This window comes from Propithecus coquereli, unplaced genomic scaffold (assembly GCF_000956105.1).
Source record: "Propithecus coquereli isolate 6110/MARCELLA unplaced genomic scaffold, Pcoq_1.0 Scaffold449, whole genome shotgun sequence".
Lineage (NCBI taxonomy): Eukaryota > Metazoa > Chordata > Mammalia > Primates > Indriidae > Propithecus > Propithecus coquereli.
This window is the reverse complement of record NW_012150274.1, coordinates 1,780,223-1,794,168: the sequence shown is the minus strand read 5'-3', so window position 1 is coordinate 1,794,168 and position 13,946 is coordinate 1,780,223. Positions and strand designations below refer to the sequence as shown.

The 13,946-nt window shown below is 57.5% G+C and overlaps 1 protein-coding gene across 1 annotated transcript in view; it reads right to left on the bottom strand.

The window, feature by feature from the left end:
- Positions 1-350: 350 nt before the first annotated feature.
- The window catches only part of CACNA1B (calcium channel, voltage-dependent, N type, alpha 1B subunit), a 110,269-nt gene continuing 96,673 nt past the window's right edge, over positions 351-13,946 (bottom strand). Inside the window, exons 22-25 of the mRNA XM_012654741.1 lie at positions 12,409-12,536; positions 5,379-5,460; positions 2,534-2,640; positions 351-699 (exon numbers count right to left, since the gene is read on the bottom strand). Of these exons, the coding sequence (XP_012510195.1) occupies positions 351-699; positions 2,534-2,640; positions 5,379-5,460; positions 12,409-12,536 (666 nt within the window). The remainder of the gene's footprint in view (positions 700-2,533; positions 2,641-5,378; positions 5,461-12,408; positions 12,537-13,946) is intronic.

Below are 13,946 nucleotides of genomic sequence, written 5' to 3'. Positions count from 1 at the left end.
TGAGTCCATGTGTGAGGGTGTAAGGGTGTCTGGGTGTGAGCCTGTGTGTGAGGGTGTGAGTCTGTGTGTGAGGGTGTGAGTTTGTGCGTGAGGGCGTCAGTATGTGTCTGTCAGTGTTCAGATAGCCGAGTGAGGATGAACGGTGACACCACAGAGGGAATCAGGAAGTGACATGGAGCTTAGCGTCCCCTCCCTCCCAGGAGTCCGAAGCAGCTGTCACCTGAGGCCAAAGACACAGCCCCACCCGACCTCAGCGACCTCTGAGGCTGGACTCCGGCGTCACTGTGTCCAGATACAGAGCATCACTGAGAGCCTCTCAAACACAAGGGCACCAGGGGTCCTCTCGGCACCTAAGGCGCCGCTAAGAACACCCCGCAGCGCGCCCCTCCCACAGCCCACGTGGCACAGCTGTGGCGGCAGGCGCAGAGCGAGGGGCACTTCAGGGCGTTGCTGTCGCTGCAGCCCAGCAGCGCAGAGACGTAGAAACAAGCGCAAGGAGGAGCAGGCGCTGCCCGTCCCACCGTCCCACCAGAACGGGAAACGGGAGTGGGAGCAACCGACAGCAGGCGGCTCTCGGCCCTTGGAGGACTCCGCATAACACAGGCGAACAGCAGCTGCCACACCTGCACCCGCCGCCCGCCCACCCAGAGCTGCGCCCCGCCCAGGGCATGGTCCTCCTCGCTCCCCAGAAGGAGGATCCTGCAGGGTCCCCCGTGGTCAAATCAGCCCAACTGTCGTGCTGACAGCTGCTCTGAGACACACCACAGAAGACGAAGGCCCAAAGCTGCGTCCCAGGCAGAGCCCGGGGGACCCACAGCTGACCCGGGACGGGGAACACGGGGCTAACGCCTGGACACACCCCAGGCTGGCTGGGGCCGGCGGCCCCCTCCTGAGCGTGAGGGCTGTGACACAGGTGACACCCAGCTCTGGACCCACCGATGGGCCCCTTAGGAAAAAATCACTTTTCCCACTTAGGAATCAGCACAGTGCCCGGCCAGCAGCTTGTGTCACATGTACCCCGCGTGTGAGAGTGCCAGCCTGCAGCCTTGGTCCCACATAGCTGTGTCTCCAAACAGGGACGGGTGGCAGAGGAGGAAGAGTGTCCAGACTTACTTTTCCGGCAGCTTAACGAACTTTCCATGGCTGTGCCCAGAGCCCCGACATCCTCTTCTCCAAGGTCTCAGCCCAGAGGGGAGCGGACACCCTCCCGCAAACGCCCCAGGAGGAGGCAGCCCTGGCAGGTAGCAGGGGCCGAGGGATAAGCGCTCATCCGCCATCCTCTCTGCAGCAGACCACCGCGACCCCAGGACCAAGTAACCACGTCAGATCAACTAAACATCTAACTGACCAAATAAATGAATTGGCCAGACAATGAAACCTCAAAACAACTAGACACCTGAGCACTGAACCCCCCAGTGGCTGTCTGAGTGACGACTGCCGTGTGCCTGGCTCTGCTGCGGGCCCCTCCCATCCCCGTCTGAGTTGCAGGGGGCTGCAACCTCTTCCAGCTGCTTCTCCCCCAAAGGCAGGGCTTTCTGCTTGGCCAAGAGACGGGTCCTCTACAAATGCCATTTCCCTGGTGACCTCCAGGCAGGAATAGGGCCACTATGGATGTGCACACACACACGTGCACTTACACATACAGCACACACACTCACACGTGCCCAGTGTGCACACTCACCCACCTGCCAACGTGCTTACTCAGCAGTGCAGGCACCCATGTTACCTGTCTGTGGTCACGATGCCACAGCCAGGGTCAGGGCCAGCTACACAGCAGGGGCCCACTGACCAGTGTGGGACACGGGAGGTGCTGCGGGGCGGGTGTGCAGCCAGATGGAGCCGGCGGTTCCAGGGCTAGACCCAGCCCGGCCCAGAGAGCAAGCTGCCATGGAGCGTCTCTGTTCTCCTGTGGCCCACCCTGTGACCAGGACATAGGCCAGACTTTCCTGCCTCCCTTCCAGGGCCAGGCCTCCACACAGCCCACTGCGGGCTCTGGCCCTGGTCTGGGCACTTTGCCCAAACTCTGAAGCCCTGAATACCTCCAGACGTGCTTCTGCCACGTGCCTGAGGTTCGGCCAAACTGCGGGACGATCAGTTTTCCCCACAGGAACTTCCCTGAGCTCTGTCCCAGTACCAAACCTTTGCAGAGACATTTCTGGAAACTGCACGAAATCTCAGGCTGAGATACCACCTAGAATCTCTTGGCTCATAAAATACATTTCTGGAAAACTGTGTATAAATCAATATATTGACTCCCAGCCCTGACTGATTCTCAGGTGTTTCCTGGAAGGGGGCCCTGGAGCATCCTGGGAGGAAACGCCGCGGCTGAGACCATCCCACCCCCACAGGGGGGCTGTGCCTGGCCACGCCCTGCCCTGCCCAGGTGGGAAGAGGCCCCGGCGGCTCCTCTGGGGAACCCTCTGCTCTGGGGCCGTTCCCTCCCACCGCAGCTCCCACTGCGTTCTCGTCACCTCTAGACGGGGAGCCCTGCTGAGCCCACTGCCGCCCCACAGTCCGCTCCCAAGAGCCTTACGCAGCGATGGAGATGTTCGCAGCAGACATAGGGCTGACTTCGGCCACTTCTTTGGCCTTTTGCAGAGCAAGCTTTTGATTGGCTGCTTCTTCCATCTCCTCTTCATCCTGTTTGAACAAAGAGACACGTCCAGGCGCCCTGCAGGGTGCTGCAGCCACTCTCAGGCCATCGGCTCCTCCTCCTGGAGCTGTGTGTCCCTCTTGCCCTCCGTACCGCGGGGCCGGGCAGCCAGCCGTGCTAACACGGCCCACCTGTGACCCTACACTGAGTCCCCTTCCGCACAGTCTCTCTCTGGCACCCCAAGGGCCTTCGAGGTAATAGCCCCCCGGGTTCTTGCCTCAGTCCTATCTCCCAGGGTGCGGACGAGCCCCCTGTCTGTGCTTGCACTCTAGCCTGACTCCTCCTCTAGCCCAGGGTCCCGCCCGCCGCCCAGATGTTTCTTCTTGCTTCTACCATGGCACCTCGAACCTGCCAAATGCAAATATGTCCCTCCTTTTGTCCCACCTGCCCTCCCAGGAGCACCTGTCACACTTGAATCTCTCCTGAAGAGCCATGAGCAGGGGCAAGGGGCAGAGCTCTGCCCCTGGGGCTGGGTCCCGGCCCAGCAATACCCGTAAGAGCCATCACCAGGATCGTGTCCTGTGGGACCACGTGCTACCTTTGAACTTTCCCACCTGGACTTACTGGTCACGTCTGTCTACCTGTCGCCAGCTGTGACTGTGGGAAGCTCTTCTCTGTCTCCCCGACACCAGGACAGCCACTTGCAGAGCCTGGCCCTGTGCTCCACCTGGCTTTTGCCACTGGGGCTGGGCATGTGAGCAGACACCCTGTCCTGCCTCTGCCCCCTGCCTGGGAAGGGGAGTGGACAGATAGACAGACCCTCTGGCCCTGACCCCACGTCACTGAACAAAACCAACGTGCTCTGCTCCTCACTTCTAGATTAATAGCTTAGAGCTGAGCCCGTAGGCCCCGGAGAGGAAGCTACGACCTCCATGTCATCCCTCTGGACTTCCGAGGCCACCTAGCCCAGGCCCACGTGGCTCCTCTGGAAGCTAGCATTCCCAACATTCCCCAAAATGTCCTTGAATCTGCTTTTTGGGGCACAATAATGGCAAAAATTAAATCCCCTGTTCGCTGCCTCTAAACTTCTCACCACAGAGAGACCTTCCAACTTCAGGGAGACCCACCACAGAACAGCCACGCCCAGGCCCTTCCCTAACGATCTGGGCTCCATCCTGGTTCACAGCCCTCTGGAGAAGCAACGTCACCAGTCACTCCAAAGACTGTTCTAAAGTGCCCTGAAAGACCTACAAACAATTCGACTTGAATTTATTCCTACTTCAAAAAATAAGCAACGCTATGTTAGTGGGCGTATGAAGGAAGGAAAAAGCCAAGTCCTGCCCTCCGGGGCTCGTGACCAGCCTAGAAAACACCCCCAGGCAGACACAGGCAGGCCCCAGTCCTCAAAGCAGGGAAACCCCTAAATTAGGGTGGTTATGTGTACAGGGACACAGGGCCCCAGGACATCACCCTCTCAGCGTGTCCTCACTCACAGCAGAGCTTGAGAAGACAGTGGGAGCCTCCGTGCTCCAGCATAGCCCTGTCCCGGGACAGCTCTGGACGGATGGGTGCCCTCAGCCCAGGCAGCCCCACCAGGGCTTGGGCCATTCTCCGACCATGCCTGCATGGCGCATCTAGGTCCCGGCCCAGGCTGACGACAGAAATGGGCAGAAGCCACGGGCCAGAGCCAGGGAGAAGTCTAGACCCACAGTGTCGCGGGAGCAGGCCTGAGCAGAAGCACGGGGAGGCGCAGGGGGTGGCAGACACAGGGCAGGTGGCTGTGCCCTCCTCCCAGGGCTGGGGGTGGAGCAGAGGCACCCGCACAACACATACGCAGAGGCACCGTGGCACACCAGCCCAAGGCACCTGCCTCTCTCAGCCCCAGAACAGGGAAGGTATTGAGAGACTCGGGAAGCACTGGGCTGGAGTGACAGAACCATGTCAGACACATATGTGCACAGAGGCAAGCACACGCAGACGGCTGTCCAGGACGGTGCACTAGCGGAAGAGCACACACATGTGGCATGCACACAGAAAGGTACACACGCAGGTACATGCCCAACACACAGAGTGTGCACACAGGACGTCTGCAATGAGTATATGCCAACCCAGATGGTCGCGCCCCCCATGCTGGGAGCCAGGGCTCGAGCTGAAGCGCAAGCTTGAGGCTAAGACACAGGGAGGCCCAGCCCCAGTGTCCAGGGCTGGGGGTACGAGGGGCAGGGGCGACCAGGTGGGGGCTGGTCATCTGGAGGGAAACCACAGAGGGAAACGTGAGCAATCACGTTCCCCGCCAGGCTCGGGGATGAGGCGTGAATACTGAACGGCACCCACTGGGCGCTGCCTGAAGCAGCAGCTGCCCTGCTGTGGCACAGACGTGCCAAGAGAGGCCACCAGCCAGGCCCAGCATTGAGGGCAGCACCAGGGGGGTCCCCTCTCTGCACTTCCGGGTCCTCAGAGCAGGGCACTCCCTAGGAGCCCCCTCATGCCTCCAGCCCGCCCCTCCTGCTCCCAGCACCCCGCCCTGCCGGTTCAGGCCATGCCGGCTGGGCGGTGACTTCTCTGGGAGCCGCTCACGTGTCTGTCCGCCTCCTGCTCGACGTCTCTGATGCTTCCTGAGCTCCGCCCCACACCCCCCAGGTCTGCCTGTGCGGGCCTCGAGGGGACACTCCTGGACAGCAGTCAGGACCTGCCCTCCCTCAGGACTCTGCGGCCTCATCCAGAGTCACATGGCCTGACCCCCAGCCCCGCCCTGCACACGGGTGCAGGTGGTGTCCCTGCCTACCTTGGTCAGCTCCTGGGCGTTGGCAAGGTTGTCCACGGCAATGGCCAGGAAGACATTGAGCAGAGTGTCTGGTTGGCTCCAGCTAAGGAAGGGAACCTTCTGCCCCTCACACCGTCCCACCGTTGCACCAGCCCACCCCTGTGAAAAACAGGGGCCCCCACCCTCCCAGATCCCCACCAGCTCCAGCCTCCTGTTCTTGGCTCCCCCGGCCCCCGGCCCCTGTCATGGCCAGACACAACCCAGCCCTGTAGCCAGGGCCCTGCTGGGCACCAGCCTCTCTGCCCGCTCCTCCTTCCCTCGGCCTCACGCCTCCCAACCTCCCCCAGCCCACGTGGACGCTTCCTCCATCTAGCTCTTTGGAGCTGACTTCAGGGCCGTGCAGCCTGAAGAGGGGGTACAGTCTGCGTCTGTCCCCCCCGTTTCTGGCCTCCCGACAAGCACCTGCCTGCACGGGCTCCAGGTGGGGCTCCCCCACCTGTGGGCCCTGTGAGCCTAGACCACCTGGGACAGATGTGAACACAAAAACCCACCTGTCACCAGCACAGCCCAGGCCCCAGGCCCGGCTCACAGACACCTGCCCAGTGTTGCCTTCTCCCTTCGTTCCCCTTCCCACGTGACGTCGAGGGTGCCTCTCCCTTGACATGCTCCCTTCTAGAGCAGCAGGGCAATGCCAGAGCCATGAGGACAGTGGGCAGCACACTCTTGAGTGGCCGGCACGGCACCCTCACCTCAGACGGACCCCCGGGAGCCAGTGTGAGGTGGGGCCACAGCCCCTCTAGAAAGGAGAATGCCGAAGCTACAAGGTTGGTCCCCGTGCAGACGCGGGCCTGGGCGAGCGGCCTCTTCCTCGAATCCCCTGGGACCAGCCTTTGTTCCGTCACTGAGCTGAGTCGCTGTGTTTCCCTTGCAAAAGGAACTCTTCTATTGCTTCAAGCTACTTCTTTTTCACGTTTAATAATTTGTTTTTGTTGAAAAAGAATGACACTTTCTGAAATTGTGGCTGCACTAAACAATCCATGCTGAGTGGTCCCCACCCTGGCAGGTCGTCTCAGCCGACCTCCGCCTGCAGCCGCTCTCCTGAGCACTGGGCTGCCTGGCTCTGAGTTCAGTGAGTCGCAGCAATGGGCAAGCAGCTGGCGCACCTGCCTTTCCTCCTCTGTGCAAAACAGAAAAGGGTTTTGCACCCTGAACAATGTGAAGTGGTTTTTTAAAGTTGCACGGGCTCTGTCCTTCAGGAGGGTGATGCAGAGGTGGGTTACCCTAGGGAGGAGGAGTTTGACTGTTGAGATTCCTGCTGAGCCCTGCTGGCCGCTCAGGGCCCTGTGCCCCCGGCCACCCCGTAACGGACTTTATCTGAAGCTGGAGTCTCACTTTTATTTTACCAGGCAAGCTACCGAGACTTATTTTCAGGATAAACAGAAGAGGTATAAATTTAAGAGGCGATCGAGAAAGTGACCACATTTTGTAAAGAACAGAACTGCAACGGATAGAATCTGCAATTTTTGGAAAGGTGATGCTGTAGCCTTTTCCGCCCAGCCTCCTTCCCCTTGATTTCACTGGTTTATGCACTTTGAGGAGAAAAGAAGGCACGACCAATGAATCGTCGCATGGGAAATGAAGAAATCAATCCCCCTGGGGAAACTTTTTTGTAGGAGATTGTAAGAATGTACGAGCCCAAACCAAAATGGCTTAAGAAAAGACGGTTTCCTACAGGCAATCGCATGAACGTTGATGGAGACGGACGCTACAGTGCTGTGAGGTTTACGATCGAAACTCTTTTGCTTTGAATTTTGTGTTTGCTGAGCTCGACTTGATCAATGATTGACAGGTTCCATCTGTGATGCCGGGGAGCGTTTTCCAGCAGCCACTTCTGCGGGGCCTCGACGACACCAACGGCAACGCCAACAGAAGGAAAAACAGTGTTGCTCCAGTGACCTTTTAAGCCCACCTGATTTACAATGTTCAAGGAGGTGCACGGTTTTTAGATCTTGCGGCCAAAGCTTTATTTTCCAGATTTTAATCTGAAGGAAGAGAACACAATTTATTTAAAATGGCTGACAACGAAGGATTCCCGTGAGCGTCTTTCTTTATCAGTATGGCAATAAATAGCAGCTGTTGCGAGTAATGAGCTGACGTTTATTGAAGCTTCTGAGTCAGTCATTTTTAACTCTTTCTATGCCATTAGCCATTTGAAGGAATGATGAATAAAGCTTTAGGGCTTCTGGGGTTTTCTGCAGATTCTAGATATTAACCCCGTCAGATGAGTAGTTTCCAAATATCTTCTCGCATTCTGTAGGTTGTCTTTTCGCTGTTGGTTTTTCCCTTTGCCATGCAGAAGCTTTTTAGTTTGATGTGATCCCATTTGTTTATTTTTGCTTTTGCTGCCTGTGCGTTTGGGGTCTTATTCGTAAAGTCTTTTCCCAATGTCCTGAGGTTTTCCCCTGTTTTCTTCTCGTGCTTTTTCATTTTGGGTCTTACATTTAGGTCTTTGATCCATTTTATTTTTATACAGGGTGAGAGCTGCATGTGGATGTCCAGTTTCCCCAGCACCATTTGCTGAAGAGGCTGTCTTTTCCCAGTTTTCTCGGCACCTTTGTCAAAATTGGTTGGCTGCAGACATGCGGACTCCTGGGTTCTTTGTTCTGTTTCATTGGTCGTGTGCCTGTTCTCACGCCAGCACCATGCTGCTCCGGTTACGACACGGTCTGACGGTGCCATGCCCCAGCTCTGTTCTCTTTGCTCAGGATTACTTTGGCTATTCAGGGTCTCTTGTGGTTTCACGCGAATTTTAGAATTTTATTTCTGTTTCTATGTGAAGAATGTCATCGGTATTTTGAGTGTACTGAATCTGTAGATTGCTCTGGGCAGTGTTGTCATTTCGAGAATGTTAACCGTGACCGTGATCACGGGTGTCTTCCCAGTGTGAGTCCTCTTCAATTCTCTCACCAGTGTTTTGTGGTGTCCTTAAAGAGGGTTTTCAACTCCTTGGTTAAATTCATTCCTAGGTACTTTATATTTTTGTAGCTTTTGTATATGGGGTTGCCTTTATTTCTTTTTCAGCTAGTTCATTGTTTGTGTACAGAAATGTTACTGATTTTTACATATTAATTTTACATCCTGCAAATTTACTGAAATTTTTTACAAGTTCTAAGAGTACTTTGGTAGTCCTTGGGTTTTTTTCTGCATGTAAGACCACGTTATCCACAAACAGGGACAAGCTGACTTCCTCCTTGCCAATCTGGATGCTCTTTCTTTCTTTCTTTCTCTTTCTTACTTGCTCTGGCGAGCACTCCAGAACATGCTGAAGAGGAGTGGTGAGAGTGGGCGTCCTTGTCTTGTTCCAGTTCTTAGAGGGCTTTTCCCCACTGAGTCAGATGTTAGCTGTGGGTCTGTCATATATGACTTTACTATGTTGAGATACTTTCCTTCTTCCTAATTCATTAAGAGTTTTTATCATGAAGAGATGTTGAATTTTATCAAAAGCTTTTTCTGCATCTATTGAGATGATGATATGGTTTTTGTCCCTCATCCTATTGGTGTGACGTATGGTGTTTGTTCATTTGTGTGTGCTGAACCGTCCTCGTATTCCTGGGAAAAATCCCACTTGATCACTGTGTATTGTTTTTGACGTAGTGTTGGATTTGGGTTGCCAGTATTTTGTTGAGGATCTTTGCATCTGTGTTCACCTGCATTGGCCTGTGGTTTTCTTTTTTCTGTTGTGTCCACACCTGGTTTTTGGTATCAGAGCAGGGCCCAGTACATGATCATATGGCTTCTCAGCTGGCCTAGGTGCACGTCTGCTTGGGTGGCCCACAGGGCTGTTTTTCCAGCTCAGCAAACATGCACACAGCTGCTCCACTGGCTGGGGGGTCCCATCTGCGGGAGGAGGCCCATGAAGCTGCTTCTCATGCCCAGGATGCTTGGCTGTCCTGGGGGCTTTTCTGTAGGGCAGGGCCCACAGGGCTGTTTTCTCAGGCCCAGGACATGGGCACAGGGCTACTCGGTTGGCTGACGGTGTACTTGCCAGGAGCAGCCGGTGGGACTGTTTCTCAGGCCCTTACAGGGGGGCTCCGGGCCATTGGGCAGGTCAGGCATATGTCTGTAGCTGCTGTGGGGCTGCTGCTCAGGTCCTAAGTGTATCTGGGGCCTGTCAGCTGCTCAGAGGCTCAGGGGCCCCCCTGCTTGGGGAGGGCACACATGGTCTGGCCTGCTCACCCTGGGTTCGCCCTGGGCATGCTACTCCTCTGGCTGGAAGTACGGCAGTGGGGGCTGGTTTTCCTGCTGTGCAGGAGCGGGGCGTCAGCTGATCCCAGCCCGAGCTCCGTGCAGCTGGGGCTGTGGTGCTCAGCCACCCACATGTGCTTGGCATGATGACGACGGAGCCCCAGCGCCATGGAGGTGCGGTGGCTACTGGGCCCGGAGCAGGGTGTGCTCAGAGGTAGCTCTGGTCTCAAGAGGGCGCAGTGCTGCAGCAGCCGGCCCACGGTGGAGGGACAGGGGTGGGGAGGGCACACCTGGTGCCCCTCATCCTGGGCACAGAAGCCGCGTGAATTCCCAACAGCTCTCCACGCGGGGCGCAGGGCTCGTGGGGACTGCAGGTGTCTGTAGTGGCAGTGGGGTGGTGGGGATGCTCTGCTCGCCTTTGCCCTGCAACGGGAGTCCCTCCTGTCTTCAGGCAGACCCGGGCCAGGTGGGGGGGCGGAGCTGGGGAGGACGGGTGCCTCCGCGCTGCCCTCCTGGCCCCCAGTCACCACAGGCGCATCCGCGCCCCGCTGCGCTCCAGGGCTCTCTCTGGCCCTCTCCAGTCAAATCTTAGCTGCTTATTCATCACCGTGGTCCTCTCTTGTGGGGAGGACGACGGCTGGGCATCTCCGGCCAGCGGTCTCCAGCCAGCCGTCTTGCTGACGTTCCTCTCAGGAGCCGCCGTCCCCCAAGCTCCTCCGGCTGCCAAGCTGCCCTTCTCCAGACCTGTCCTCTGCGACACGGTCCGGCGCTCTGCTGACTCGGCGCTGCGCCTGCCAGACTCTGCGCACCCAGCAGCCCCTCCCCTCAGCCCTGACAACCAGCGATGACTCCGACACTGCCAGGCGTCCCCCGGGGCAGAGTGCTGCCCCGCTCAGAACCCTGTCCCCCACGTCACTGAGCACATTTCGCTACAGCCCTGGGGACTCATCCTGCCCAGGCTGTGGCCACTCTCCCGGTGGCTCTGGCCGACGCCAGCCCAAATGGCAGATGGCTCTTTATGAGGCCAACAGAAATGACCCTGTGGGTCAGGCCTCTCTCTAGCTGGCAGACGCCCCCTCTCTGGCGCTCTGGGCACTGTCGCCGTGTCGCCGGGCACTGCCTCACGGGCCAGTCTGCTCAGAGCTCCAGCAGAGCCCACGGGACAGAGGCTGAGGCCGGGCTGACCCCACGCAACACCTCCAGGCACTAACCCAGCCACGGACACCCTCAGAGGCCTCTCCGTGCCCAGAGAGTGGGACTAAGGGACATGCCCCTTGAGACCCAGACAAAGGGACATGTAGGTACAGTAGCAGCAACTCTGATTGGACAGGGAGGGGTACACCGTACAGCCAACATGCCTGGCCTGGGTGTCAGCGTCACACTCGGCTGTGGTGAGCAGCAGCCATTGCTCTGTCTCGGCAGTGGCCCTTCCTTCTAGACACCAGCCGTCCCCACCTGAGGCCAACACTGCAGCCTCTGCCCCCTCTGACCACCACGGTGGCATTTCCTTGATCCCTTCCACGCCAGCCCTGGGCCCACCCACCTCCGCGGCGCACGCGGCTCCCTGAAGCTCCCTGGCTCCCCCTGCCTAGGCTCAGACTCAGCCTCCGGAGAGGCCGGCTCCCCCCAGGGTCCAGGACCCAAGCGGTCACCTGAAGGACCATCCCACGGCTACGCACGAAGCTGAGGGGTGGGAGTCCCAGCTGGGGCGATGCTAGGAGAGACGGAGCAGAGCAAGGGAAGAGGAGACAGGGAGACAGGAACAGAGAGAAACAGAGTCTGCGGTGCAGAAGCTCAGCCCTTGGCACAAGAGCCAGCGAGGCGGGGACAAGGACAGACAGGGTCAAGTGGCCAGGTGTGTGGAGGTGAGCCGTGTGTGAGAAGATGGGAGGGGACGCAGACAGGGTGGGTCGACTGTGACATCACAACTCACAGACATTCATCTGTGGCTCAGACCTTCTTCAGGGCTCCACAGCACGTTCTAACACAGTGGTTCTCAAAGTGGGGTCCCCAGACCAGCAGCGCCGGCCCCCCGGCAGCCTGGTGGATGCACATTCCCAGGCCCTAGCCCAGCCCTGCTGGATCTGCGGGACTCTGATGCCCAGGTGAGTTTGAGAACCAGAGACAGCCCTGCTGTGCCTCAGCGTCCCACCTCCGCTGCAGTGGGACCGCACTCACACCTGGCCTCTCACGGCTTTGCCCCACTCTGCACTGTGAACCCCGCAGCTTTTCCTTCTGGATTTTTCTTGGCCCCAACCCTTTGCCCCTCACGGCGTCTGCCTGACGAAGAGCTTCCCACCTGCTGCTGGGCTTGCCCCGACCCCACGCACCCGCCGTCTGACACGAGGTCCTGAAACAGCCCAGCTGTCGTCCTCCACGGAAAACTTTTCGTCACATTTTTCCGCAAGGTTTATGTTTTCAGCAGGGCAAGGTTTTCTTTTTTAAGCCCAGTGCCGAAACTTAATCACTCCACTAAGTCAAAGTGGAAAAGAAAATGGCCGCCCTCAGCGTTCAAAGCCTCCATCTTCCCGTGAGGCTCCCAGGTCCTCCCTGAGCCGCTGACTGACCCACCCGACCCGCCTCCGGACACCCCACGTGCAGCCCACGCTTCCCCCAGCCTGGGCCCCGTGGCCTCCAGACGTCCGTGTTCCGGCCGCGTCCGGAGCGTTCACCGCGGGGGCGTAAGTCTGAGAACGCCCCTCTCGCGTTCACGGCCGACGTGCGCCCCCCGTGCTCCCGGGACAGCCGAGAGGCGGTCGCGGGCAAAATAGTGCCGAGCGCCAACCACCCTCGTGCCCGGCCCCACAGAAGGATACAGTTTCCAAACAGCGTCAGGACGATGAAGTAAAAGGAGGAGAACATGCCTTTGCTGACGCCCCCTTGCGATTCGATGCCGTGATACATCACTGCGTTCCAGTCCTCTCCCGTCAGGATCTGTGGGGAGAGAGCTCCGCAGCGCGCGCCGGGTTCCCGCCTTCCCGCGCGCACCGGGTTCCCGCCTTCCCGCGCGCACCCGGTTCCCGCCTTCCCGCGCGCACCCGGTTCCCGCCTTCCCGCGCGCACCCGGTTCCCGCCTTCCCGCGCGCACCCGCGCCCCCCGCGCGCACAGACACTCGGGCGTTAGACGGCGGTGCTTCCGGAGGTCTAGACGACCCAGGGTCCTCCAGAAAAACTTCTACAAGGACATGGCTGCCGCGCTGGGTCTTAAAGGGTGAATATGCTCTAGGTTTTCAGCCAGAAATGGAGCGAGATCTCCCGGCAGGAAAAGAAGGGAAAGGCAAGGTGGCGAGCGTGGAGAGGGGACGCAGAGCCGCCCTTGTCACTGTGCGCAGCTGAGGGGACTGAGGTTCAGCACACGGAGTGGCCTCCCCATGGCCACGAGACGGAAGCAGGGCCTGTGACCCTCCGGGCTCCTGCCTCCCTGGGCCTGGCGGGTCCACCCTCACAGCCTGGCTAAACGCAATCCTTGCCCCGTCAGCGAACGCGCGTCTCTCTTTTCTACTTTTATTTTTGGAAAAGTGCAAGAGAATGAAATCACCGGTGGAAATTGTTAACATCCTGCCCTATCTGCATTGGTCCTACTGCCCTACAGGCAACCCCAACCATGGATCTGGTGCAGATACAGTCTTTTTTTTTCCCCCCCACTTTCAGTATGGTTTTGCTTTTTATGGATAATATTTGTACACATTTATGGGGTACATGTGGTATTTTCGTACATGCTTACAATGTGTAATGATCAAATCGGGGCATTTAGGATATCCATCACCTTGAACGTTTATCGTTTCTTTGTGGTAGGAACATTTCAAATCTTATCTTCTAGTTCTTTCGAAATATACAACATATTGTTGTTAACTATAGCCACCCTACTGTGCTATCAAACACGAGTTATTTCTTCTACCTAACTGTGTGTTTGTACCCATTAACAACCCTCTCTTCATCCCCTCCTTCTGCCACCCACACACCCTTCTCAGCCTCTGGTACCTATAATTCTATTCTCTTCACGAGATCCATTTTTTTTTTAGCTCCTACAATATGAGTGACAACATGTGATATTTGTCTTTCTGTGCCTGGCTTATCTCACTTAATATGATGACCTCCAGTTCCATCGACGTTGCTGCAAATGACAGAATTTGTTTTTTATGGCTGAATAGTATTCCCTTGTGTACATACACCACATTTGCTTTGCGCATTCCTCTGCTGATGGATACTAAGGTTGATTCCATATCTTGGCTACTGTGAATAGTTCCGTGATAAACATGAGGATGCAGGTACCCCTTTGATATAATGATTTCCTTTCCTCTGGATAAATACCTAGTAGTGGGATGGCAGGATTGTATGGTAGTT